Raw genomic sequence first — 25412 nt, forward strand, 5'->3', positions numbered from 1 at the left:
TACCAGTTTTTCTTGTTTTTTTGAGGTAGGACTGTAGAGGTATGAACTTCCCTCTCAGGACTGCTTTCATTGTGTCCCATAGATTTTGGATTGTTGTGTTTTCATTGTCATTTGTTTCCAGGATGCTTTTTATTTCTTCTTTGATCTCTCTGGTAACCCAGTCATTGCTTAATAGCATGCTATTTAGCCTCCAAGTGTTTGATTTTTTTTAATGTTTTTATTGTAGTTGATTTCTAGTTTTATGCCATTGTGATCTGAGAAGATGCTTGTTATGATTTCTATTCTCTTGAATTTGAAGAGACTTTGCCTGTGTCCTAATATATGGTCTGTCTTTGAAAATGTTCCATGTGCACTGGAGAAGAATGTATATTCTGTAGTTTTGGGGTGAAATATTATGAAGATGTCAATTAAGTCCATCTGATCTAGTGAGACATTTAGCATGTTTCTTTGCTGATTTTTTGTTTAGAGGATTTATCCAGTGGTGTCAGTGGGGTATTAAAGTCCTCTACTATGACTGTATTGCTATCGATCTCTCCCTTGATATCTTCCAGAAGTTGTTTTATGTATTTGGGTGTTCCTGTATTGGGTGCATATATGTTTACCAGAGTTATATCTTCTTGTTGAATTGCTCCCTTTAGTATTATGTAATGGCCTTCCTTATCTTTTATTATGGCCTTTACTTTGAGGTGTATTTTGTCAGATATAAGTATTGCAACACCAGCTTTTTTCTCATTTCCATTTGCCTGAAACATTTTTTTCCATCCCTTCACTCTCAGTCTGTGTGAATCCTTTGTTCTGAGGTAGGTCTCTTGCAGACAAAAAATATATGGGTCATGTTTTCTTATCCATTCAGTTATCCTGTGTCTTTTGATTGGAGCATTTAATCCATTTACATTTAATGTTATTATTGAAAAGTACTTGTTTGTGGTCATTTTTTATTCTTAATGTTTGTGTTTCTTCTTGTCTTTCTGTTTCTTCTTTTTACAGCAGTCCCTTTAGCATTTCTTGCATTGCTGGTTTGGTGGTAATAAACTCTCTTAGCCCTTTTTTGTCTGTGAAGCTCCTGATTCCACCTTCAATTCTGAATGATAGCCTTGCTGGATAGAGTATTCTTGGATTCATTCCCTTGCTTTGCATTACTTTGTATATTTCATTTCATTCCCTTCTTCTTTTTTTTAATATGTTTTATTGATTTCTTACAAAGAGGAAGGGAGAGGGATAGAGAGTTAGAAACATTGATCAGCTGCCTCCTGCGCACTCCCCACTGGGGATGTGCCCACAACCAAGGTACATGCCCTTGACCGGAATCGAATCCGGGACCCTTGAGTCTGCAGGCCGATGCTCTATCCACTGAGCCAAACCGGTTAGGGCTCCATTCCCTTCTTGCCTGGTGTGTTTCTGTTGAGAAGTCAGCTGATATTCTAATAGGAGATCCCTTGTAGGTAACTTTCTGTCTCTGGCAGCCTTTAAGATTCTTACTTTGTCGTTGGTGTTTGCCAATTTAATTATGATGTGTCTTGGTGTTGGTTTTTTGGGGTTCATCTTGTTTGGCACTCTATGTGCTTCTTGGACTTGTGTAGTTTTTTTCTTGCCAGTATCAGGGAAGTTTTCTGTCATTATTTCTTCAAACAGGTTTTCTATTCCTTGTTTTTCCTCCTCTCCTTCTGGTACCCCTATTAAGTGAATGTTGTTTCGTTTTACGTTGTCCCAAAGCTTCCTTAGACTCTCCTCTTGCTTTTTAAGTTTTTTTTTCCAGTTGCTCCTGTGTTTGTGTGTTTTTTCCTACCTTGTCTTCTGATTCACTGATGCGGTCCTCAGCCTCGTCTAGTCTGCTGTTTAAGCCTTCCATTGTGTTCTTTATTGCAGCTATGTCGTCTTCATTTCCTCTTATTTCCTTTTCATGTTGGTGACATTCTCATTCAGCTCCTTATAATTCTCATTGAGTTGTGTGTATTTGTCATCCAGCCGTTTGAGCATCCTTATCACCATTACTCTGAATTCTTTCTCTGATAAGTTAGTAGCCTCAATTTCATTTAACTCCCTTTCTGGTGATTTCTCTTTTTCTTTCCTTTGTGGATTGCTTTTTTATCTTCCCATGTTTTGCTGTAATGTTTTAATTGTAGCTCCGATTGCTTTGCTACCCAGTTTCTTTTGGGTATTGTGCTATTGGTGTAACCTCTCAGGTCTCCTGGGCTTGGTAGTCTAGTGTAGCTCCCTACTTGAGCTATATGGGTTCTCTTGATGTAGGCCTGTGAGCTAGAAAGGCGCAACTGAGGTGTCTAGAAGTCAGCAGCCATGGAGGGGGTCTCCCAATTTTTGCTATCTTTTGCCCTTGGTTGAAATCACGTGTTCCCAGCAGGGACTCACAGTGGCACCCAGGAACCGTCTGTTGGGGTGGTGGGGCCCCGGAGGCCTGCGTTCTGGAAAGGCGTGACTGTGGTGTCCAGAGTTCTGTAGTTGTGGGGTGGGCAGACTCAGCTTTCGCTGCTGCCTCCGTGGTTGGATACACGCGATCCCAGCGGCAGTTCACAGGGACCTGTAGTGTGTTTGCCAGCAGGGTGTACTGATACACTCTGAAGGGCCCTGGCACTGAAGCCACTGGATTGCAGTGTCTGTGGGCAGGTATCCCAGAAGAGGGAATTCAGCGTTTCTACAGCCCAGCAGTGCACCCCTGTTTGTTTAAGTGTGTGTCCAGCGGGGCTCACAGCGTGGCCCCAGGGCTGCCTGTGGAGCGGTGGTCTTGAGAGACCTGCACGCTGGAAAAGCATGCAACTGTAGTGTCCTGAGTTCTGCAGCTGTCGGGTGGGGAAACTCAGTTTTTGCTTATGCACCTGTGGTGGATAGGCAGCATTCCTGGTGGTGGCACACAGGAGCATTTGCAGTGAGTTGCTAGCGCAGGCGCACTGAAGCACTCTGAAGGGCCCTGGCATGCTTAATCGAGACATCTTTGGGCGGGTATCCAGGATGGGTGAATTCAGAATTTCTACTGCCCAGGGGAGTGCATCCCTATTAGTCCAAGATTGGACCCAGCAGAGGCTCACTGCAGCTTCCCAAAGTGTGCCCTGTGGATAGATGGGCTCAGGGGGAATGAGCAACTGTGGCAGTGTGTTTGCCAGGCACTGAGCTCTGACGCACTCTGAGGGGCCCTGGTGCTGAAGTTGTGCAGCTGGGTGTGTGTGGGCAGTTATTCAGGCAGAGGGAATTCAGAATTTCTACTGGGGGGCAGTGCGCCTGTGTCTGTATAAAATCACACCCAGCTGGGGCTCCCAGTGACCCCTAAGAGAAGTTATGGAGTGGTGTGCCTCTGAGATCTGCGAGCCGGAGACACGCGAATGCGATGTCAGAGGTCTGCCACTGGGGAGGGGGAAGGTTGCACTTACTGCTGTGGGCGGTGCACCTTTGGAGGTGGGGATCCCAGGGTCTGCGAGTCTGCGGGTGTGGCAGCAGGACTTTGGCTGGAGTGGCTGCCCAGTAGCGGGCAGTGTCCAAGGCCTGTCTGGGTGGTGGTGCTGATGAGCTCCTAGAAGAGGCCGCGCTCCCCTTTAAAATGGTTTGGGCTCTGTGCCCGACCCGGTGAGTGTCCTCACTGGTGGTAGTCTCTCCCTGTCCCAGAGAGCCTGGTGTGCTAGACTCTGCTGCTCCTGCCAGATTTAACTGTCCCTCACTCACTCACACACACCACACACAGCCACACACTCTCCTTTCATCCCCTCACTCACTCACTTCCTATCCCTCACCTCCGTCCTGCCAGCTGCCATCTTTTTTCCTCCTTAGGTATCTTATTTTTGTTGTTGTTGCAATGATAAATGGGATTGCTTTTTTAGTTTTTCTGAGAGTTCATTATTGGTGTATAAAAATGCTATTGATTTGTTGCTGTATCTCGCTACCTTGATGAATTCATTTACTAAGTCTAGTAGTATCCTGGGCTCCATCAACTTTTGATTCTTTTCCAGCTCTTTAATTTTTTGCCAATCAGATGGGTCTATGGTGTCTGATTTGGGTTTAAATTTGTATTTTGATAATTGCTAATGGGTTTGGGAATATCTTTATATGTCTTTTAGTCCCTTGAGTGTTCTCTGCTGTGACTTGTCTTCCTATTCTTTATCCATGTTCTACGAAGTTCTAAAAAATATACTTCTGATTTTTGTTAAGCTGGTAAACAAACCTCAGATTTAAATAATGATATCCTAAGAGGGAAGCAACCCTCTCTGGAGTGTGGACTCCTGCTCAAAATATTTCAAGTGTTAACTATTCTCTTTCTTTTTCTCTTTCACTCTCTCTCTCACACACACAATGCTGTTTATTATGATGTATTTTTGAAGAAATTATCACTTTGATTATATAACATTTGTCTTAACTAAGGATTTCTTTGGAGTGGCTGATTTTTAAAAAAACAACTCCCTGCTTTCTCTGTGCTGACTCTTAAGCCTTTATACATTAACTCTGCAAAAGCTTATAATATTCTCTTATCATTTTGGGGTTAGAATTCCCATCTTCTAGTCAATTGATTCTATAAAGGAGCTGAAGAAGGTAGAAAGGCTGGTTTTTCTCACTTCCCCCTCCCTCTCTCCTTTTCTCTCTCTTTCTCTCTGGTGTGTTAGTCAAAATAAGAGTCCTGCCTGGAAGCCCCAAGTGCTGTGCTTTTGGGGATGTTTTCAAAGTGCATGATTTTTTCAAAAAGGATGACCCATTTGAGGGACATGGTTTTCATCCCAGAAAATGTAAAGCCTCTGTGCTGCATGGTGTGTGTGCACACAAATGTGTTGTCATCCCCGGTGGGCACAGCCCTGGACTCCCCCTTCAAACCTCACTCCCACAGGGAGGGAGCTCCGTCGGGCTAGCCTGCTTTGCTCTCCCTGGGGAAGCTTACATCAGGGGTCAGGGAGAATACATCCAAACCCATCTGTCTTGGGCTAAGATTTTCACTGTGTACAGATCAAATGATCCTGAGGTTCTAACTGTAGCAGCCCAGGTTGCCTTCAAGGTGAGCGCATTCCCCAGCCTCATGAAAATTCAAGGGTCCCACCCCAGCCAGCACACAGTTCCGAAACTGTTACCTTAAATTGATTTTCTTATCTAGAAGTGGCTGTTCTTCAATTCACCTCGTTGACCCCACCTTTATCCTTGAGTCTACACACCATAGTTCCTCTCTTCTTACCTACATGAGTCGAGGAAACTAGGCAGCAAAACTGGTCCCGGCATCTGGATACACACGTGTTGAAAGCCCTTCCCAGCTTCTCCTGGTAGTGAGCAGTCTGTCCCTCTGTCCCTCTGTCACACATACTCTCTGAGTCAGAGGCACCTTGTGGTGGAAGAAGCATGCTTCAGGCTGTGTTTGGGTCAATGTCTGCTAGAATCAGGTGACAGGGTTGACATCTTTTAATAAAGTGAAGTTACTTTGTCATTTATTCATGGAAGGAAAATACACGATGCAGTTTTTCGATTTTTTAAACACATCTTGTCAGAGAAGGCTGTGGCTGCCCGTCACCAGCCTGCTCCTTGGGCTCAGGACTCAACTGCCAGCAGCCTTCCTCCATGTTCAGTGAGGTCTGATGGATATGTGGATGAGGTCTGGAATGCAGACTTCCACACAGGAAGCAGTGGTAGGTACGTGTCTGTGTATGTAGGTTGTGAACAGCTCATTAACCATGTCATGAGCCATGCAGTGGGGTTCCCTTGATCTTGAGGTCATGAAGCTCTCTTGGGGGAATTTGAACAGGGGAGTAGCATCATCTTGATTGACCAAAATTGAGCCTATTTGGAAATATCCCCATGTCCACTCCACTCTTTATCTAGTGGCTCAACCCATGTGACATGATGTTTCAGGAGGTAGAATCACGGGAAGATTTTGGAGTGAAAGTTTTAGATGAGGAAACAGAGGAGAGAGCAAGGTGAGATCCTTCCAGATATACAGCCCACATCTGTACTCATGCCTCGGTTCATTTCTGCTGGGGAAGGCACTGCTGAGAGGTGTTTCCAGCTCAGATTCCCTAGTCTTCCCAGTGATTCTGCCCATAAATACCTGCTGTCTTCAACTGGTTAAAGGCGACTTTCTCAATTGCAACTAAGAACCTTGACCAGGACACCTCCCCTTTCTCCATCTCCCCTCACTCTTCATTTCTCTAAGGAAACTTTGGCCTTTCTAATTACGGCAATTCATCCTGTTATAGATGTTCAGGGTTTCAGAGGAGCCCCCTTGACAATGCTCATAGTAATTGTACATTTATTTATGGGATTATCTGACAATTGTTTCTCTCCTCCACTGGGCTGTCCATTCAGTGAGGGCAGGAGCTAGTGCCTAGCACAGTGTGTGGCTCACAGGAGGCACCAAGTAAGAACCTTTGGAACATCTTTGGGTAAAGAATAGACAGGTGAATGAATGGAGACTTCAAGTTTCTCTGAGTCTCAGGATCATCACAGATTCCAGGACATGGAGGTCAACAGAGACCTTGGGGACAGCCTTCCGATGTCACTGCTCTGGGAGAGGAGGCACATTTGCCTGTTTCTAGGTGCATATTTCCATAGATTGTGCTCTCCTGCTGGTTTTTTAGGCTCTGTTTTACATTGTTTTAAACTCATTTTATTTTTGGAATTGTAGTTGTCCAGCCAGGGCTTCTCAGTTCCTGTCTGGTGTGCTTGGAAACTAGTTGTAGCCCTTCATGCTAAAAAGGAAAACAGGGCTGTCGCTGGCTCTGGCACCTGCACACTCTGCTTTTTCACTCTTTGAGGCTGGCTATTCCCGAGCGATGGGGGCCGACATCAGCTCAGCAACAAGCACAGTATTTGGAAAATCACCTCTGTGAAGGGCTCTGGGCTCTGCCACTCACCAGCCGTGTGACCCCAACAAGAGACCTAGTTTCCCTGGAACTCATTAATTTATGAAATGGGATAAAGATGCTTTCTTCATGGTGTTGAAGGAAGGATTAGAGATCCAGCACTAATGTTCAGCAATCCTTGTACATATCTCTGCCCTTTCCATTTCCCCTCTTTCTGAAAACGTCCCTATTGAGGAGATAAGGTGGAGTCCACCCATGAGAATGTTGTGGAGGCTAGACCCCAGAACCACTGAATGAATGAATGAATGAATGAATGAATGAATGAATGAATGAATGAGTGGATGAAGCAAGGGCTGACCCATTGCTAGGGCATGTTGGAAGAGGATTGGTCTTAGTTGTGGTGACAGTAATTATTTAGTACGTGCCTAAAGGGTTATGTTTTATGGAAATTACTTCATTTAATTATCCTAACAGTCCTTTAAGGAAGGTACCGTTGTTACCATTTTATAAATGAGGAAACGAAAGCTCAGGGAGGTTGTCACACAGTGGAGCTATGACTAGTAGTGGTTTTATTAAAGTATCATGAAAATAGAAGACCACAGATATATACTAGTATGTGTGTATAGGAGTATTTACAGGTGTGTGTGTGTGTGTGTGTGTGTGTGTGTGTGTTGTTTATCTTAGTCCCAAGAAAACAGTAGACACTCAGAACATTATTGTACAGTAACTGAATGACTGTAAATGTTGGTGGTAATTAGAAGGGTAAAGTGAGATAAGTGAAGGGTAGAACAGGAATGGAAGTTTGACAGTGTAGTCTTGAGGAAGGAATTTCAAGTTTAATACACAGCTCCTGGGACAACTTTTTGTTGTTTAGGGAAGAGAGAAGTAGGCAAGGGCTCCCAGCAAGTCAGAAAGCTATGCTCTTGGACCCTGGGAGTCTAGGCTATGGGCCTGTGTCCAATGAAGGTGCTGGTGAGGTTTGTAGTCTCTACAATGTGGCCGCACTGTGTCAGCACCCAGAGCTCTCCCTCTGAAAGCCTTCCAAGTAGCCCCGTAGTTATAATAATCCTGGGGCTCACAGAATATAGGCGTTTGCTTTTGGACTGATCTGAAGTGGGCTGTCTAGAGTGGCTATATGGGTAAAAAATCTGAGCAACCCTGAACGTTGGCATTCTGTAGCCTAGGATTACTTACTTAGCCTCTCTGTGCTTTTTCTCATTTGTAAGTGAGATACAAATCTAGTAAGACTGTTGCAGGATTAAAATAAAATACTGCACATAACACACAGCATAGTTCCAGGCACTAGTTAGCTAAATAAAATGCATATTATTAATAATGATTAGCACGACAAAGGGAAGGCCAGTATGGAGGAGCAGGAAGGAATGGGCTGGAGAGAAACACAGCCACTCGGTCCCATTTGCCCTCCACATCGCCCAGCTCCTCTGCGTCTCATCTTCTTCATGTTTTGCCAACTTCAGGCACAGTAACTACCCACGTCAGGGATTAATCAAGACCGCACACATAGAGCTGCAGCCCTTTGTAGGTGCAAAACAAACACATTAGGAGTGTCTTTGTATTGGTCTCCAGTTACACTGCTTCGGAATTCAGCTGAGTGTACCGGGTCCACTGATAGGGGCCAACTTTCCATGTCACCCCCCAACCCAGAGTCCTAGAGAATGTTGACTGGCCAAAGCAGTTCTCATCATCTCACCTCATCAAATATGCTGAAGAATAAAAACTCTCAGAGGTCATCTTTACTGTGAAACTCTAAAATCATATTTATTCACCAATTCACAGAAAGTGTCGGAATGACCACCAACATGAATCAGTTTGTAGGCATTTACAAGCCAAGGCTGAAAATAAATATCTGTGTTGAATAGCATTTAACAAATTACTTGGAAACAGCAAGAATCTTAATTGTTAGAAAGTTAAAGTTTGAGATTCCAACAAGGGTAAGATCACAGTCATGGGAAGAAGCCCAGCAGGTCCCCGTGATGGTGGTTATTTCTTCCTATATCTTTGTGTACATACACTCCTAGCGACCCTCACTCTGCATCAGCCTGAGTTGGACAGGGCAGCTCACTAGTCAGGGGCGGGTGCTGAGGGTGTGGGCAGGGAGAGGGCATTTTCTGTGGTCTGCTGGCACTGGGCAACCTCTCTCACGGGATAAGGTGGTAAGTGCTCTCCTGAAGTTAGAGTCAACATTCCGTAAATATGGACAGTCCTTCTAACAAGATGTCCCAGAGTTGGCATTGCATCACACACACACACACACACACACACACACACACACACACACACACACACACTAGTATAGTTGGAAAATGAATGCATTTTCTGGACTAAAATGATTCACTCTCTGAGGAAGTGGAAGTGCTCAGAAATGTGACGTCTGTCAGGTACACACTGGCCCACCCCCAGCCACTGCGGAGCCACTCTGGCCAGACTGGCAGTAATTGCCCAGATGGTAACAGTGTTTGGAGGTGATTCTGCAAAATGAGGCTGCTGGCCTTCTTTGTTGCAGTATCAACACCTCAGAGCGAGAAGGCTTGCCTCCTTATCTCGGACCTTTCTCACACACATTGTGGTTGGCAGCTGGGGATAAACAGCCGATCAAGACTTCTAAATGGTGGTGGCATCTGACAGGGGAAAAGGCAAGGGCTGAGAGAGGAAACCACGGGACCTGTTAGACTGACTGAGCTCAGGACCTTCACATTTAGTTGCAGAATTGTGCCTGAAGTTGGCAAAACTCAACAGCATTTCACCAGGGAATGGCAGAGGTGACGGAAGGGAAGCCCTCAGCCCGGTTCCCTGTAGAAACAGCTTGTTGGGTGTGATGCAGGTGTGGTCTAAGTGGTGTGAACCCACTGTGTGCAATGTCCTGTCACTGCTCACTAACAGCTGGCTGGACACTGCGCCGAATCTGTGAGTCACAGAGGCTTGTCCTCAGCCAGGTCGTGATGATCAGGGGAGGGGATGTGGCCGAGCTTCTCTGTGGCTCACTTAACTTAGGGTCTGATGATACTATTGAATATCTACCCAGTGGTGACAAGCCGGACCTTCAATTTCCAAATGCTTACTAAGCTCCTATTATGTGCCAGGCACTATTCCCGGAGCTTTGAGAGCTAAAAGTAGACAACAACAATATGAAAAAGTATCCCATCCAAACCAGTGCTTCTAAAGAATTTAAACTTTGTTGGGACCATTGACATCTTCATTCTATATCTTACTTATTTCTCCACTATATATGCACATGACCCATATATGTTGCTGCCTTTAGCCTACTTGTCTCTAATAATTTATATTTAATACATTAACTAATATTCCAAACAAAGCACCACCAAGTCACTCCAAATATGACCTGACCTTACCGACATTATAATGTCCGTGCCAATAACATACCAACTCTAATATCTACAAATTCCTCTGAAAACAACCAACTTCTACATGCACTTTCTTTTCTAAACTCACCAACTGGTTTTCTTCAATCTCCCCCCAAGCCTGTCCAGCTCAGGGCACCAGACACCTGTTTTGGAAGCCACCAAGGTCAGCTTGGAAGCAATCAGGTGGCTTGATCCATCATGACCATTTCACTTAGAACTGAAATCATCTTCCTACAGCTCTGACTTCAGAAGCAGTTGATTTGACAACCTCTGTGGTCACATCACCAGACACACCCCAAAGTCTGCTCACACGTAGATGCAGCTTTCAAGATGGAACAGTGCTCTGGCTTCCTGGCTGAGGGGGGTTCTGGTTACTCTCACTCCTCTCCTGCCTCACGTTCCCTCTCCAACTGAGTCACCTCCATCTTGCTTCTCTTGCTAAGTCTAATTTCCTGACCTCCAGAAAGCTTTCGCCTTGTTTCTACCACTTGAAGTTTACTAGTGACGATGAACATGACCGATTCTTAATCCCGCATATCAGCTGCACCTTTGCAGTTGAGAAAGGGAGCTTGGGGGTGGGGGTGGGTTCCATTTTGACCAAGATCAATGCACTTTTGTGTCCAGGGGTGATGTGCACAGTATGTTCATGTCTGACCCAGCGGCACAAGCAGAGCCCCTCATCTCCCAAAGGCAGATGCCTCCTCATCCCTCCCCTCCCTTCTCCACACAGGGACTGGAGTCTATAGGTGAGACTTGGGGTTGGTTCTCTGCTTTTACATAAAAATACGACCTATGGGCTCATATATGATAGCTCTTTCTGTTGGAGAAAGGAACCCTCAACATTTGTGGTGTGTGTGTGTGCACATTTCCCATTTCTGCTCTGAAATGATCAGAAAAAAGGGTCTGGGCAGCAGAGATGCATTTTCATTTCAAGATAAAAGCAAGCAGACATTAAAGCTGACATGTTTCTGTTGCCTGTGATTAATATATACCGTCTGCATTTTGGCTCTTGGCACGTCTGTTGTCCTCTTTTCATTAGTCTACTGGGAATTGAGCTTCACCTTGATGAATCTCCTCTGCAGAGAATCTGATGGAAGGGATTGGAGAGCAGCACAGGGCTGGGGTCACTAACAGATGGAGGCTTTCTCTCAGTCGGGATGCTGCGCATGGCTGACAGGGCACAGCAAGTGTGCTCATCAAGGCCCATCAACCCTTGCTCCTTGCTCAGGGGCTCCTTTCACTGGTCATATTCGGGAGGGTCACGCTCCCAACACCCCAACTCCTGTACCTTTCCCATTTGTTTGCGGGATTATCTTCCACCCACTGCCCTTCCACTCCTCCTCCATCTGATTTCATAAAGGACCTCGACTTACACATTAAGAGGAAAGATAAAGGCATCTTTCTGCATTGGAGCATCTTAATTTTTCAAACCCTGTCCGTTCACTGAGGTCAAGGGATCCCTGGCATTCCATGTACTTCAGCATGTATTGAGCACATGCTATGGGCCAGGTGCCATGCTAGACACCAGGGTGCTGTGATAGAGGAGTCAGTCTTGCCTCGAGGAAGGGGCCGGTGTAGCAGAGGAGGCAGTAGTTGGGGAGTCACATTTGCCTCATACCACCGTGAGTTCCACGGGTCCCGTCAGACACCCCTCAGGTTCCTGAGACAGTTGTGGTTCCATTTCATTCAACTGAAAATTCTAGTGGAGTAGGTCCCTGCCTCTGGAGATGTCACCTTGGGGGTGCAGAGGTACCAGCTCCTCTCTGCTTCTTGGGAGGGGAGGGACTAGTTGGTGTTGGGACATGGTTCTTTGCACATTTCTGACATGTAAGTGGCTGATATGGTCTGTCAGTGACTCACCATGCATGTCTCACCTGTGCCCAGCCTTCCCAGTAAATGTCCTCTCACTACCCACTCACTCCATCTGGTGTCCTGGCTGGGTCTGAGCTCCTCACCCCTGGTCCATACCTGACTACACGGGTCCAGGAGGCCGATCAGAACAGGGCCCATCCTGCTCCCAGCTCTAGCAAAGGGCTCTCCATCCACTGCCTGACATCCATCCCTCATCCTTTAGTCCCAAAGCAGGCTTTCTGCAACAAATGACTAACCTCAGGGAAACACATAAAATTGCCTTAAGATCTTGGGGAAAATAATGTTTCTTTGGAGAATTCACAGAGGCCAGGCTGTGAGGAAGAAGCTCTTCTGGATCTAAGTGGCATGAAGCAGCACTCTACCTGCCCCTCTAGGCTTTCCCAAGCTCTCTCACCAGCAACTGGCAAGCCCTAGTCCTTGTCGCATATTCTAATCTCATGGAGATGTGTTAGTATGATCTCTGTGGTCTTAGGAGATTGGCTGGGCATTTAATCAGAAGCTGTTTTCCAAGCTGGGCTGGAAAATGGAGGTGTCCTTAAGGGCATGCGGGAGGACCCAGCAAGGCAACTGCTGAGAGGACCAGGAATGTGTCCCTGGAGGGAATTGGGCTTCTTAGGAAGTAGACATAGCAGGGGAAGCTATCCAAGGCCATGTGCCTGGGCTCTTTCTCAGCCCCCCTTGTTGCCAGTTCTTCCACCCCAAGGCCCAGCGCCCCAGTCCTCTGACTCCCAGTCTCAGAAATCCTCATACGAGGACAGATTCTATACCACAGTCGATTGTAAATGACTGATTGAGCACCAAATAGTTCTCCCAAAGGCTTGTGGAGCTTCCTAGTTTAAAGCATAAATCAAAAGAATAAATCAATAATTGGTCGACCTTGGGTATCTGATCAGTGGGAAAAGGGGCATTGGCGGAGTCTGGTCTTAGAAATTCAAGGGCCAAGACTGATTGTCTGTAGGGAAGGCTGCAAGCTTGTTTTTGGTTTTGGTTTTCTACTTTCAGTAGGAAGAGTGACTGCCCTTCCAAGAGAAGCCATTTATTTCCTCCCGATTTAGTGCCTGGGTGATGCTGCTGTGTGCCCAGTCCCATCACACACTGAGCAGCACTGCAGCAACCTGCAGTGTCCTTAGGTGACCATGCCCAATCTGCCAGGCTCCAGCAGCACCGAGAGCAGTTCTCCTGGCAATGCAGGGTCATTGCTGCAGCTTCATTGTTCCCCTAAAGTGCAGCCCTTGAGGGGGGAGCTGGGTAGCAGCTCCTTAGGGATGAGTGGCCTCACGACAGCCTTGCCAGGAGGAAAGGGGCCAGACCAGCAGGAAGCGGGTCCTGCCCGAGGGGAGGCGTGGAACTGGGACTATGACCAGGGTTCTGTGAAACCCCCGCCTCCGGAAGTGTGCCCTGGAGCCTGGCAGGCCCCTCTCCTCACCGCACTAGTGGTTGAGCGTTTTATCTTGCTAACGGTCCTCTCCTCCCAAAGCCAGTTTAAGTCACTCTCCTCATCCTCTGTGTCAGTGGTCCTCAAACCTTAGTGGGCATCAGAACCCGAGAGCTCATTAAAACTCGGATGGCTGGGCCCCACCCTGGAACTTCCCACTCGGTAGGTCTTAGGTGGAGCTGCTGCTGCCGTGCAGGCACGCACGTTCAGAGCCTCTGCTCCACAGGGTCCAGTGTGAACCCCCCCAAGGTCCTCGGGAGTCAGGTCCTCTTTTCCTCCTCAGCTACAATGTGGGGCCTCAGAGCTGCTCCCTCGTGTCAGGTGGCTTTGTGGCCTTGGGTCTTGCCAGCCCCGGACCTGGTCACCCTTCCTAATTTCCGCCTCGTGTCACTGACTCTCAGCCAGGTTATTTCAACCCCGTGAAGGAGTCTGAAACACGGGGCAGCATGGCCTGCTTCCCCGGGGAGCGCCTCAGCTGGCCCAGCGATGTGCGTCAGGGCTCCCAGCACTACACTGACCACCTGACTTTGGAGAATGGCCAAAGCAAGTTACCCCACCTGGTCCAACCCCCAACTTCTGTCCCCAACAGTACCGACTCCCCCTAGACAGCCCCTAACACTGCAAAGGAAACGTCCCAACAGCTTGCAAGACCAGGAGCTCCTTATGGGCAGAGACATGCCTAACTCTTCCTCTCTTCCTCTGTCTGGCACAGGGCCTGGCACACCCCGGGTGCCCAGCAAGGATTTGCTGAATTACATGGAGCATAGCTGCAAACACAGAATCCCATCTGTTCACTGATGGCTCACAGGCAATGCAGGAGAGCTTTCTGCGGTGCTGGTGGAGGTAAGTTCTCCTGTCCCTTTTTATCTCCCCGGGAAAGTCAAGAGTGGCTTCAAATCCACAGCCCTGGCAAAGCCAACTGTCCTTTGCAGCTGGTGCCAAAAGGAAAGTTAGAGCAAGACCCTTAAAGCAGGCACAGAATACATTTATGAAGGAAAGCAAACAAAGACCTGGAACTGAAGGTGCTGGAGCCGACCTCACACTTTCGTTGCTCATTTCCTTTGCCTACAGCTGGGCAAGGGAAAGTAGCTCCATGAAAACTGAACTGTGCCCAGGGCTTTGGCTTGGCAGCCTCGATCAACATCTGAGGCAGAGAGAGATCGCGTGCCGCCGGGAAGCCCACCAGGGTACCCTGCAGGAGGCTTTGAGGGTCTCCCAGCAGCCTGAGGGTGATCTTACTTGAAAAGCATCTACTTTGCACTGGTCAATCCTTTCAAAGAATTAGACCCATTCCCTCACTTTTTTTAAAAAAAGTGATGTGGCTCATTTAAACGAGGGATGGTTAAGAAGCCCTTCTTTTCTTCCTCTTGCTAATATTGAACCATAGAGCCAAGAAGACTGTTATTTTGAAGACTGTTATTTTGAAGTGTGCTGGGTCGGGCTCTCTACTGATTACATCCCTATTGATTCAAACAGTCACAAGTCTTTAGAATCACTTTCAGAGTGATGGCATGAGCTGGGCTGAAATGGAAATCAGCTTGAGATAACGAACACTCCCACTCAGAAGTCAGGATGGGCTGCGTCTTGCAGAGAAGGCTGTGAGCCTGGGAGTTAGCCCTCAGCTCGGTGGGGTTAGTGCTCAGTGGTGTAAGTCAGTGCCTGGACCCAGGGCCTTCAGCTCAAATGCTCACCTGCATTTGAGTCTATTCAACAAGTAACGTGTGTTTTTTTGCTTTCATTTTCTTTAGGACAGACTTTTAAAACAGCCTAAGTAGACACCCTGGTGTTGTTTGTGGTTCCTTTTAGAGGCAAAGACCACTGAGTAGTTTAAGGTACGGTCTAAGATAGCCATTTCCACACACGCAGGGCAGGCGTGTGCACCCTACGCCCCAAGGGCCAAATCTGGCCACCTTACCGTTTTTATATGGCACGTCGGCTCAGGAAAGTTTTTCCAATTTTAAATGGTTGAAAATCATAATCAAAAGAACAATAAAATGTCGTGACATGTGAAAATAATATGAATTAAATTTGCCTGAATTTTCAGTGTTCATAAAAGTTATTTTTGGAATGTGTTCATAGTCATTTGTTTAAACAAAGGCTGTGGCTGGTTTCATGCTACAAGGACGGGGGTAATACTTGCAACAGAGACCACATGGCTTGCAAACCTCTAAATATTCCCTTTCTGGCTCTTTACAGATAAAGCTTGCGGAGCGCTGCCATATGTGTTACGTACAGGAGAGGAGAAAGAACACTGCTCCCCACCAGGAGCCCGCTCCCTGGAGGGTCCCGGTGCTCAGGTATAGCCTTGCTATTTGCAGATATGTGGCCTATGCCTGCTGGACGGGGTTGAGTACATTCAGGAAAGTGATGGGGAAAAAGGTCTCACTGAAGTCACATGTTTGTTATGTAGATGAATTTGGGCTTTGGTCAGATTTATAACCTTTGATTACACCTACAAGAATATATGTACTTTTAGCATTCTTTAAGACAGGTGGCCGGCTCCTTGCTTGCTTTACTCCATTAGGGCAATACATTCTGTGCTGGCCTTTTGTCTCTCAACCTCTTACCCCTCCTCCTTCTCCTCCCTGTCACCTGAACCACTGGAGAGGTATCATTAGCCTATTTTCAAGCTTCAGAGAGCAGAACCTGATGGTGGAGTTGGAAAGACAAGCAATGGGCTGGCCAAACCAGTCAGCTGTTCCTCCTGGGTTCAAGGCTGAATCTGCCACTGGTGACATTGGATGAGAAGTCACAGCGTGTCCAGGTCATCTGGGAGTTTGGTTCCAGGGTGCCAGCATATAGAGACTGGAAAATGCTGGGTTGAGCATGACCTTTTCCACTTGTGGATAGAGTATCTGGTGGAGGGCAAGTGGCATTACTCGCCACTCACCTGGATAATCCCTGACACTTCTGTTGATTTTACATAACCGCCCCTTCCTGTTCTCACCACGGTGATGAGTAGGGTGCTGGGGACATGACAAACGGCCTTTGACCCAGCAGCACCATTTCTAGTGCCTCCTCTCTGAACTGGTGCAGAGTGTGACTTTTCTCAGCAGGCGTTGACGGAAAGGGCTTTGATGACCTGTTGTTTCTCTGCATGTAAGTCTAGTCCATGACTCTGCTCCCGAGCCCAGTGCCACGTTCCCTTGCTCCCTCCCCCAAGGATTTGACATGTCCCAGACCGCTCCCTCGGCCACGAATGAGTGACACAGCCACCCGGAGACGGGGGTAATGTGAGGACTACGCAGTCCTACAGGTTTTCTCCCTGTAGATGTGTGGGCACAGCAGGGGAGAAAAGGCTATTTGGTTGGGAGAATTCACAGAGGTGTCTATTTCCAGTCAGTGAATATAAAACCCCAAACTCCTGCCAGCGTTTTTCCCTAAGGGAAAAATAAGAGCGCTGGTTGAGTTTGTGGACGTGTCCCTCTTGTTCCTGTGACTTCTCTCCCTCCCTCTGCATCTGCCTCTTGTATCATTTCCATGCCCTTTAGTTTTACTCTGCCACCATCAAGCCCTCTGAGGCCCGGGGGCTTCTCTTATTCAGCTCCATTCCTTCCCACTGCTGCTGGGCGAGTGCTCAGCACATAGTAGGTCCTCAGCAATGCCAGTTAGCTGGGTAAAGATGAGCAGACGTAGAATCAGGGTGGTGGGCACTGGACCCGAAGTGGAAAGTGGGGAGTCCAGTCTAGTCTATCTCTCTGAATGACTCTAAGCAAGATGCTGGAATCTCTGAACCTCTGTTTACTCACAATGGAAATGTGCCTGACAGCAGAGACCACAGAATTATTGCGAGGCTCAGAGGAAGAAGCAGATGCAAAAAGCACTTTAGGCGATGGAAAGGGCTGCATAAAGGATGTTTTCTGGAATCAGGGGTTGCAAAGGCTTACGGGGGTCCTCACTGGGTGAAGGTCAGATGAGAGGACATTGACATGAGCTTCAGGAGCTCTGTTTCAATGGGGGGGGGGGGGGTTGGAATGAACAGATTCTGAACTTTTGAATCTGAATGCCACTGTGACAAGGGACCTGTGCCTGTACCAAGCCAATATGGAGTGGGCTGGAGGAGACTGGGAGGACAGGGACAGATCACATATGCGAGGACAAAGCCTGAGACGTCCTCTAATGGCCCTAATTCCTGCCTGCTATTCTCTTGGCCACAAAAGATCCCAGGCCAGTTACTATAGCAACAGTTTTCCCCACAGGGTCTCCATGTTAGGAGGGAGATGGAAGAGATTTCCTGATTAAAAAAAAGAAATAAATTAGGTTTTCAGTTATATTTGCCCTCCACCCAAAGTGCTGCTCCTTTTTTTTTTTTATGGAAAGAAAATGAAGCAGCTGTTATAGCAAATGTTTCTAATTCCTAGCAGTTAAATTTTCAAACTTTTGCTTTAGACTTGATGCAGTTCACGCTTGTTCTAACACATCCAAGAGGAATGTGTTTTCCTAAGAGGCAAACCAGTGTGACATAGGGGATGAGGATCCTAAGACTGGGTGGCGAGAGCCTTGTCCACCTGTCTCCCAGATCTGTGTCCACCATGAAGCCCAATGATGGTGTTCCGTCAGCCCTTCTGATCCCTGGCTGCAGGCTTTTCACAGACGTCGGCCTGTGTGGAATGCTTCCTGGATCCCGTGGTTTCATGGGGTGGGAGCCCCCAGCAGGGAAGTCGTGTGGGTTTCAGCGGCTGCCCAGGCAGACTCAGAGAGCATTGGCTGGGACCAGGCCTGCGGTAGCCCAGGTTTTGGACTTTGCACATACGCTTATATGGTTTCAGAAAGGTCAAAGGGAAAGGCTCTGCAAACTGGGGAGCGTGTGTGCGTGCATGAGTGGGGAGCCTCTCCCTGTGAACTTAGTTCCCGCCTCAGCAAGGATTTCCCTTTAAAGTGCTGAGGACCAAGATCTCAGGTGTGTGAAGTCCAACCACCCTGCCTGAAGGAAGAGTCAGGTAAGGAGAACCCGCTGGTCTGTGTGGAGAGACAACTGAGTTTGGTGCACACAGTGAGTTGGAACCCCAGGGTCTTGGGGACACGGAGCCCAGGGCGGTGACTGCAGAGAAGAGCAAAGGCAGAACTCTGCAGACGGGCTGACAGGACCCGGGAGTCAGGGGCAGGAGCAGTGGGCGTGGCAGGACAGTCCACCCCGAAGTCCCCACTGAGGATGAGGCTGGGCTTCCTGTAACCAGCCCAGGGCTGGGGCACGGGAGTGCCCACGCATGAAGGGCGGGTTCCAGGAGGCTGGGGAAGGCCTGCCCAGAGTGTCATTGAAATCGGAGGAGACAGTGATAGACTCACATACATTAGCTGTGGCTTACAAAAGGGACAGTGGGCGGGCACAGAAGGAGGGGTGCTAGTAGGGGAGGGTGGAGTCATCCCACTCCAGCTGGGCTTGCCTGGCTCCACTCTGCCCTTGTCTGCCCCTGCCCATCCCTCCCTCCACCTCCTCCTCGTCGCTGGCATCTGAGTCGCTGCTGCTGGAGCTGATGTCTTCTTCCACTTCCTCCTCCGTCTCATCTTCCCTGTGTCCTGGTGCTTCGTGTTTCTGGGAGTTGGGAAGAGAAGGGAAATGCTGGTCAGGGGCTGCGGAGAGGCCACACGTAGGGCCCCTTGGCATCCCTTCCGCTTAATGCTGACCCGTGGGCCTGGAAGGGAGGTCCTCTGGTGAAAGGTAGAGCAGAGGGCCGAGGACACAGACAAGAAAGAGCAGCTAATTCCAGGCCATGAAGTCAAGGTGAGGCGTATGTTTTAGACTCTGGACATTTAAGCCAGTTCCACAAGTCACTTTGTGAGGCTTTCAGGCCCACGTCTGTTTTCTGGCATTACTGGGGCCTGTTGACATGAGGTGGCCAAGTCCTCAGTGTCTGCTTCTCAGTGAGAGGATGGCGGTTCAGCTTGTCCTTCTTTCTCAGGTAGGAATGTAATGTCTCCAGGAGCAGGAGGTCATCTGAGCCAAGACTCAGGTGTATTGCCCTTCAAAAGTGTTCCTCTGGGAGGGACAGAGTTCACGTTCCTCATTTTTCATGTTTGCCCCTCACCCTCTGAATCCCTAGTCCAGTGATGGCGAACCTATGACACGCATGTCAGAGGTGACACGCGAACTCATTTCTTTGGTTGATTTTTCTTTGTTACATGGCATTTAAATATATAAAACAAATATCAAAAATATAAGTCTTTGTTTTACTATGGTTTCAAATATCAAAAAATTTCTATATGTGACACGGCACCAGAGTTAAGTTAGGGTTTTTCAAAATGCTGGCACGCCGAGCTCAAAAGGTTCGCCATCACTGGCCTAGTCCCATCTCTGCTGCCCCCAGTTTTTGTGATTCTAGCCAAGTCTTTCTGGATTTATGCTTTGATGAACCGGCCATAAAAGACATGTGCCCCTCCTTGGCCACATCCCATTTGTGGAGTGTCTTTACTTCTACCATTGCCTCCTCCAAGAAGTCTTCCCTGAACCTCCAGCCCCCTCGGCTCTCGTTACTCAGGCTTCACTGACTGCTGGCATCACCAGGTTAGCCCTGGGAAGGCACATGCTGGTTTGGTACTGAGACCGATCCAGGATTGGTGGCTATTTCCCACACGTAGGGCTCAGCTCTTCCGGGGTGGAGATGCTGGCGTCACCACAGTGATGGCTCAGCATGACCCACTGCACGTGCTGAGCCACATCGACTGGGAGGCTTTAAAATCAGAGCATAAGGCCAGTTGCGGGGGACACTGAGGATGAGGCCTGGATAACCTTCTCATGTCTCAGTGGCTCCACCTCCACTCAGTGCCCACGGGCAGACTAACGGGCAAGATGCCATGGCTTCCCTTGATACTCATATGCCCAGAGCAGGGGCTTTGGACATTCATGGGTGGGTTCTGGGGTCTGCTGGCTAACTGGCAAGATCTGAACATTAGAATCCGGCAACCTGGAGTCTGAAAATGGCACCGCCACTGCCAGCTATGGGGGGTGTGAGCACTTCCCTCTCTCAGTCGGTTTGCGCCTTGGCAGATGAGGGTGATGCCTCCAACTTCACAGGTGGGTGGAAGATTGAATGAGATGCGCATAGAGAGCACGCTGTGCAGCGTCTGGCATAGTGGGGGGCTCGATAAATGGCAGCTATTAATGTTGTATTTCTGTTTTAACCTATTCTGAGCCTTTAAATGAGCTCTGCAGGCAGCATGGAGCAAAGCCATTTAATTTGCACTGTTAATTAATCAAAAATTCAATACTGAGTCCCTAAGTGTTAGCTCCCAGCTAAATCTAACGGGGGTGGCAACCGATAGACACCACATGGCTGCTCGCCTTCAGAAATGTCTGGTTCTGCTTGCAGGGTGAGAGCAATTCACACGTTTTTAACCAGAGTGCAGTTGATGGGAAAGGATGGTCCTTCAGGCTGAGGGGGCTGGGTAAGACGGGGCGGGGCTTCTGGCACAAGGAAGATAGAGGGTGGCGGGGAAGCATCCTAGTGAAGCTCCCGCCCTGGTGTGAGGATTACCTCCATGGGGTTGACTGTGATGGTGAGCGCAGAGTCGTCCCAGTCCATCTCGACCTCCTTGGCAGCCTCGGTCTCCTGGGTGAAGTGCTGGTGGGCGACCCGGACCCGGTGCACGCCCATGGCCACCACGAACACTAGCATGCACACGGAGATGATGACGACCACCGTGGCAATGCTCGGGACCACTGAAATGAGGAAGGAATCCGCATGACATGGGAGACTCGCTCGCTCTACGTCACCATGGAGCCGGAGTGAAACACCCATGCAGAGGCTAAAATCTGCCCTCCCCCTTTCCAGCTGTAGAACTCTGGGTCAGCACCTTTCTCTGTCTGGGCTTCCCATTCGTCATCCAAATGATGGGCTTAAGAATTCCTACCCCAGGGGTAGTTGTGAGGAGCAAATGAAATGATCTATGTGCACGTCCACATAGGCACATAGTAGGCACTCAATAAATGCAAGTTCTTTTCTATCTCTTGCTTTCCCCCTCAAATTATAGGACAGCTCTCACTGGGAGCCAGGTACTATGGAGTTTAGCAGGAACAACACAGTAGTAATACAATTTGGCAAGTGCTGGGCCAGAGTACAGGTAGGGGACTTTGCAGTGTGGTGCACATGTGTATGTATGTGAGCATATGTAAGGGGTTCAAAGAAAGCCTCCTACAGGATGTGGCTTTGAGTTGGACCTAAAAGGACTTGCAGAACCAAGGCGTAGGTAAATGCCTGTTCTCGCCACCTCCCACACCACATCAAAATTACAACTAACAGAGACAGAAGCATCGATGAGACCGTGGCTCTCAACTTTGGCTGCACCTTAGAATCACCCGGGAATCTTTTTAAAATCCTGATTTCTGGGCCTCATCCTCCGGAAATTCTGTTTCTTTGTTACTAATGTTGTGGCCTCACCCCATAACAAAGAAACAGAATTTCCGGAGGATGAGGCCCAAAAATCAGGATTTTAAAAAGATTCCCAGGTGATTCTAATGTGCAGCCAAGGTTGAGAACCACTGGATCAGACCATCAAACCTCAGAGGGAAGGTAGAGGAGGAGGGTGGGGATAAGGGGGAGAGATCAACCAAGGACTTATATGCAAGTATAGAGGCCTAGCCAATGGACACAGACAACAGGGGGGTGGGGGGTAATGTGGGGATAAGGACACATATGTAATAACCTAATAAAGAAATAAAAATAATTACAACTAAAATACAGAACAATCATTCAGACCCATCTGAAAGCTGGCTGAATGGAAATACTACAACTAGAGAAGTAAAGAAGAAAGCACGTTGAGACTGGTAGGAGGGGCGGAGAGGAAGATCAACTCTGTGGAGGCCGCCTGTGAGGAGCAAGGGGTCCCAGCTCCACACCAGCCAACAGCCCAGGGTCTCGGAGCTGGGAAGAGAAGTCCTCAAAACTACGGGCTGTAAAAACCAGCAGGGATTGGGCTCAGTGACACAGAGGCTGCTGAAGACCAGCTGTTCCTTTTAAAGGCCGATGCAGGAATGTACTTGGACTCATGCCCTCCGAGCTCTAGCACTGGGCTCTGGGGGACCCGGATACATACGAGGAGGAACTGGATAGTCTGGCATCGGGGCAGGAACTTGGGGCGGCTTTATCCCAGACAGGGGTGCTCACAGGGGTCTTTGTTCCTGTGCTGGGACCTCTCTGGTCCCAGAGCTGACTGTCAGCCATATCTGAGTCTCCATCAGCTTGGCCCACACTGGGAATTCCCAGGAACCCCACTCCACCCAATTTGCAGCAGCTTTTCCATAAGAATGGCCTGTCCTGGCTCAGGCTTCAGACTTAGCTAAAATCTCTCAAGCTGCAGCTGGTGACAGTGTGCCCCAAACCTATCAATCAAGACCCGGCACCAGCCTGCCTTCCTTCACAGCTGGGCCTCACCTGGGCACCTCCAAGCCCAACACAAATAGCAGTTGTCTGAAAATCCCTCTGTAGCTTTTGCTGGGAGGCCCCAGGCAGTGGTTCACTTTATACCACCCTGGAGGCCCTAGAGCCAGTGTACCCAGTGGACAGCTTCAGACTATAGCATATTCCAACTCCACACATCCACAAGCAACACATTCAAGGGGCAGACTCAGTGAGCACCAAAGCCCCACTGAAACAAGTCCTGCTCCATAGGGGTGTTTCCTGCATAGCAGCTCTCCTACTACAGTCGCAGCTGGTCCTCACAGCCAATTAGCCTGGAGGTCAACTCCTCCCAGTGATGCCAACAGCAATTAAGGCTCAACTACAAGACTGTGCACACAGCTCACACAGGGGTGTACCTAGAGTGCCCAGCTCAGGTGATGGGGGAGACTGAGCCCTACAGGACACCTCTACACAAGGGCAGAAGGGAGTGGCAAGAAATATTCAATGTAATGAACAGCAAGGACCTACTACCAAGATTACCCAGCAAAGCTCTCATTTAGAATTGAGGGTCAGATAAAGAGCTTCATAAACAAAAAGCAAAAGGAGCTCATCAGCACCAAACCAGTATTGCATGACATGTTGAAGGGTATTCTTTAAGAAGAGGAAGAAAAAGAGATTTAAAATATATGAATAAAATGGCAACAAATACATGGCTATTAACAATTGAATCTAAAAATAAATGAACAAGTAATTTAATGAACAAAATAAACTGGCGAATAAAATAGAATCAGAGGCCTGGAACAGACGGACAAATCTCAGAGGGAAGGGGAGGGAGGTTGGGGCGAGATCCCACCTATGGACACAGACAGTAGGTGGTGAAGGCCTGGGGTAGGGCGGAAACCGGGTGGAGGGGGGACAATGAGAGAAAGGGGGACATCTGTAATACTCTCAACAATAAAGATTAAACAATATAAAAATAAAAGGATTTGCAAAATTTTACCCCAGCCCTTTGTACTAACCTCTGTTATTACATATTGTCTGTAACTTGTTTACTTGACCAGTTCCCTTTGGAGGCTGTGTGAGTGCCTCAGAGCCAGGGTCCACAGCTTCCCCATTATCAGGTCCCTCCCTCAGGTCTGGGCACCCATGCCTGCTGCTCCCTAAATGTCTTTTTAGCGGATGGTCTTGAGTTACCTGGTGTCCTGAGGTCTCTCCTGCCAGGTGACGTACCTGAACTGCGCTGGACGCTAGTCTGGGACTCGGGGTGGTGGACGGACTGGAGGAAGGGCGGCTGCACGATGAGGTGGTTGACGTGCTCATTGTCTGAGACTCTGACCTCATGGAGGAGGCTGACCTGGGCGAGGAGGGAGAGGGGCTGTTGACCAGTGGCAGGTGGGCCAGTGGCAGCAGTCCTCCCGAATACATGAGGGAAAGAATGGATGAGCCTGGGCTTCCCTTACAACCGCAGGGTGCACTCACCTCCAAGTTGAACTCGTTGCTGGTGTAGCGCCCGTTGAGTTCTGAGCATTTGATCCTGAACCGCCGGGACTCGAGCGAAGCCGGACGCCAGTTGCGGTAGCGGATGTGACGTAGCACCTGCTCATAGCGGCTCATGGAGCCCACACCTGCCAAGAGACCACACCTGTCTCAAACAGGCAGAGAAGGAGACAGGGAGACAGGCTGCAGCTGCTGGGGCTGGTCTGTCTCCTGAATTTGGCCAGGCCGAGAGCTTGAGATGTTTAGGGGCAGACAACGTATTGAAACAAAAGTTCTAAGGAGCTAATGAAACGGACCCACAGGATTTCCACAGGCAGTGGGCTCTGACCACAATGTGTGGCCTCACTTGCCAGATGTTGCTATAATATCTGTTTCTACAGGAGAGTCTCCCAATAGTGGGGATGTGGTCCAGGTTCTCAAGATCCTGGAGTAGCTAACAAAGGGCAGGCCAGAAGCCCATGCTCTGCGGTCAAGGGCCCCCGCCTGACACCATCGTGGGGATGGAGTGCCTCCCCGGACCAGGCCACTGTAGGAGGAGACCACCAGGAGAGGGGCTGGGCGTGCTTACCGTAGATGGAGTAGCCTGCAGTGGAGTTGGTGGCGTCGAGGTGGCGCTGGTGGAGCTCACTGTGGTTAAGCTCCAAGCACTCCTGTCTCGGGTCCAAGTCCCCTCCCAGCACCAAAATGTCACAGAAATCTAAGTTGTGAAGCATTTCTTCTAAGACTGCTGATTTGGGGGCTGCGGGGAGACCAACACCAGGGAAACGGGCGTGAGGACCACTCAGACAGCGTCTCCTTCCTCTGTGACTGCGCCCCAGGTGAGGGCTGGGTCAGAAGAGGCTGTGCAGCCCTAGGCACCACCTCCACTGCCAGGATGGAAGTCCAGCAGCTCCTGAGGTTGGGCAGCATGAGTGTGTGTGTAGACAGGAATACAGTCGTCAAGATGTGAATCTGAATACCAGGGCTGCGACTGAGAAGCTGTGCAGTGTTGGAGAAATACCTGCCCCTCAATTCCCTCACCTGTAAAGAGGGCAAGGATCCTGAGAGGGTTGAAACAGTGTCTGGCACATAGTAGGTGCTCAAGAAGCAACAGCTCTCATTTGAGGCCAGAGTG

The 25412-nt window shown here is 48.7% G+C and overlaps 1 protein-coding gene across 2 annotated transcripts in view; it reads right to left on the reverse strand.

The window, feature by feature from the left end:
- Positions 1-8529: 8529 nt before the first annotated feature.
- The window catches only part of CLSTN2 (calsyntenin 2), a 561165-nt gene continuing 544282 nt past the window's right edge, over positions 8530-25412 (reverse strand). For both annotated transcript variants that reach the window (XM_059663784.1, XM_059663783.1), the window contains exons 13-17: positions 24867-25037; positions 24281-24426; positions 24032-24155; positions 20939-21123; positions 8530-18999 (exon numbers count right to left, since the gene is read on the reverse strand). In XM_059663784.1, coding sequence (XP_059519767.1) covers positions 18808-18999; positions 20939-21123; positions 24032-24155; positions 24281-24426; positions 24867-25037 — 818 coding nt within the window. In that variant the 3' untranslated portion in view covers positions 8530-18807. The remainder of the gene's footprint in view (positions 19000-20938; positions 21124-24031; positions 24156-24280; positions 24427-24866; positions 25038-25412) is intronic.

The sequence above is a fragment of the Myotis daubentonii genome, chromosome 14 (genome assembly GCF_963259705.1).
Source record: "Myotis daubentonii chromosome 14, mMyoDau2.1, whole genome shotgun sequence".
Classification (NCBI taxonomy): domain Eukaryota; kingdom Metazoa; phylum Chordata; class Mammalia; order Chiroptera; family Vespertilionidae; genus Myotis; species Myotis daubentonii.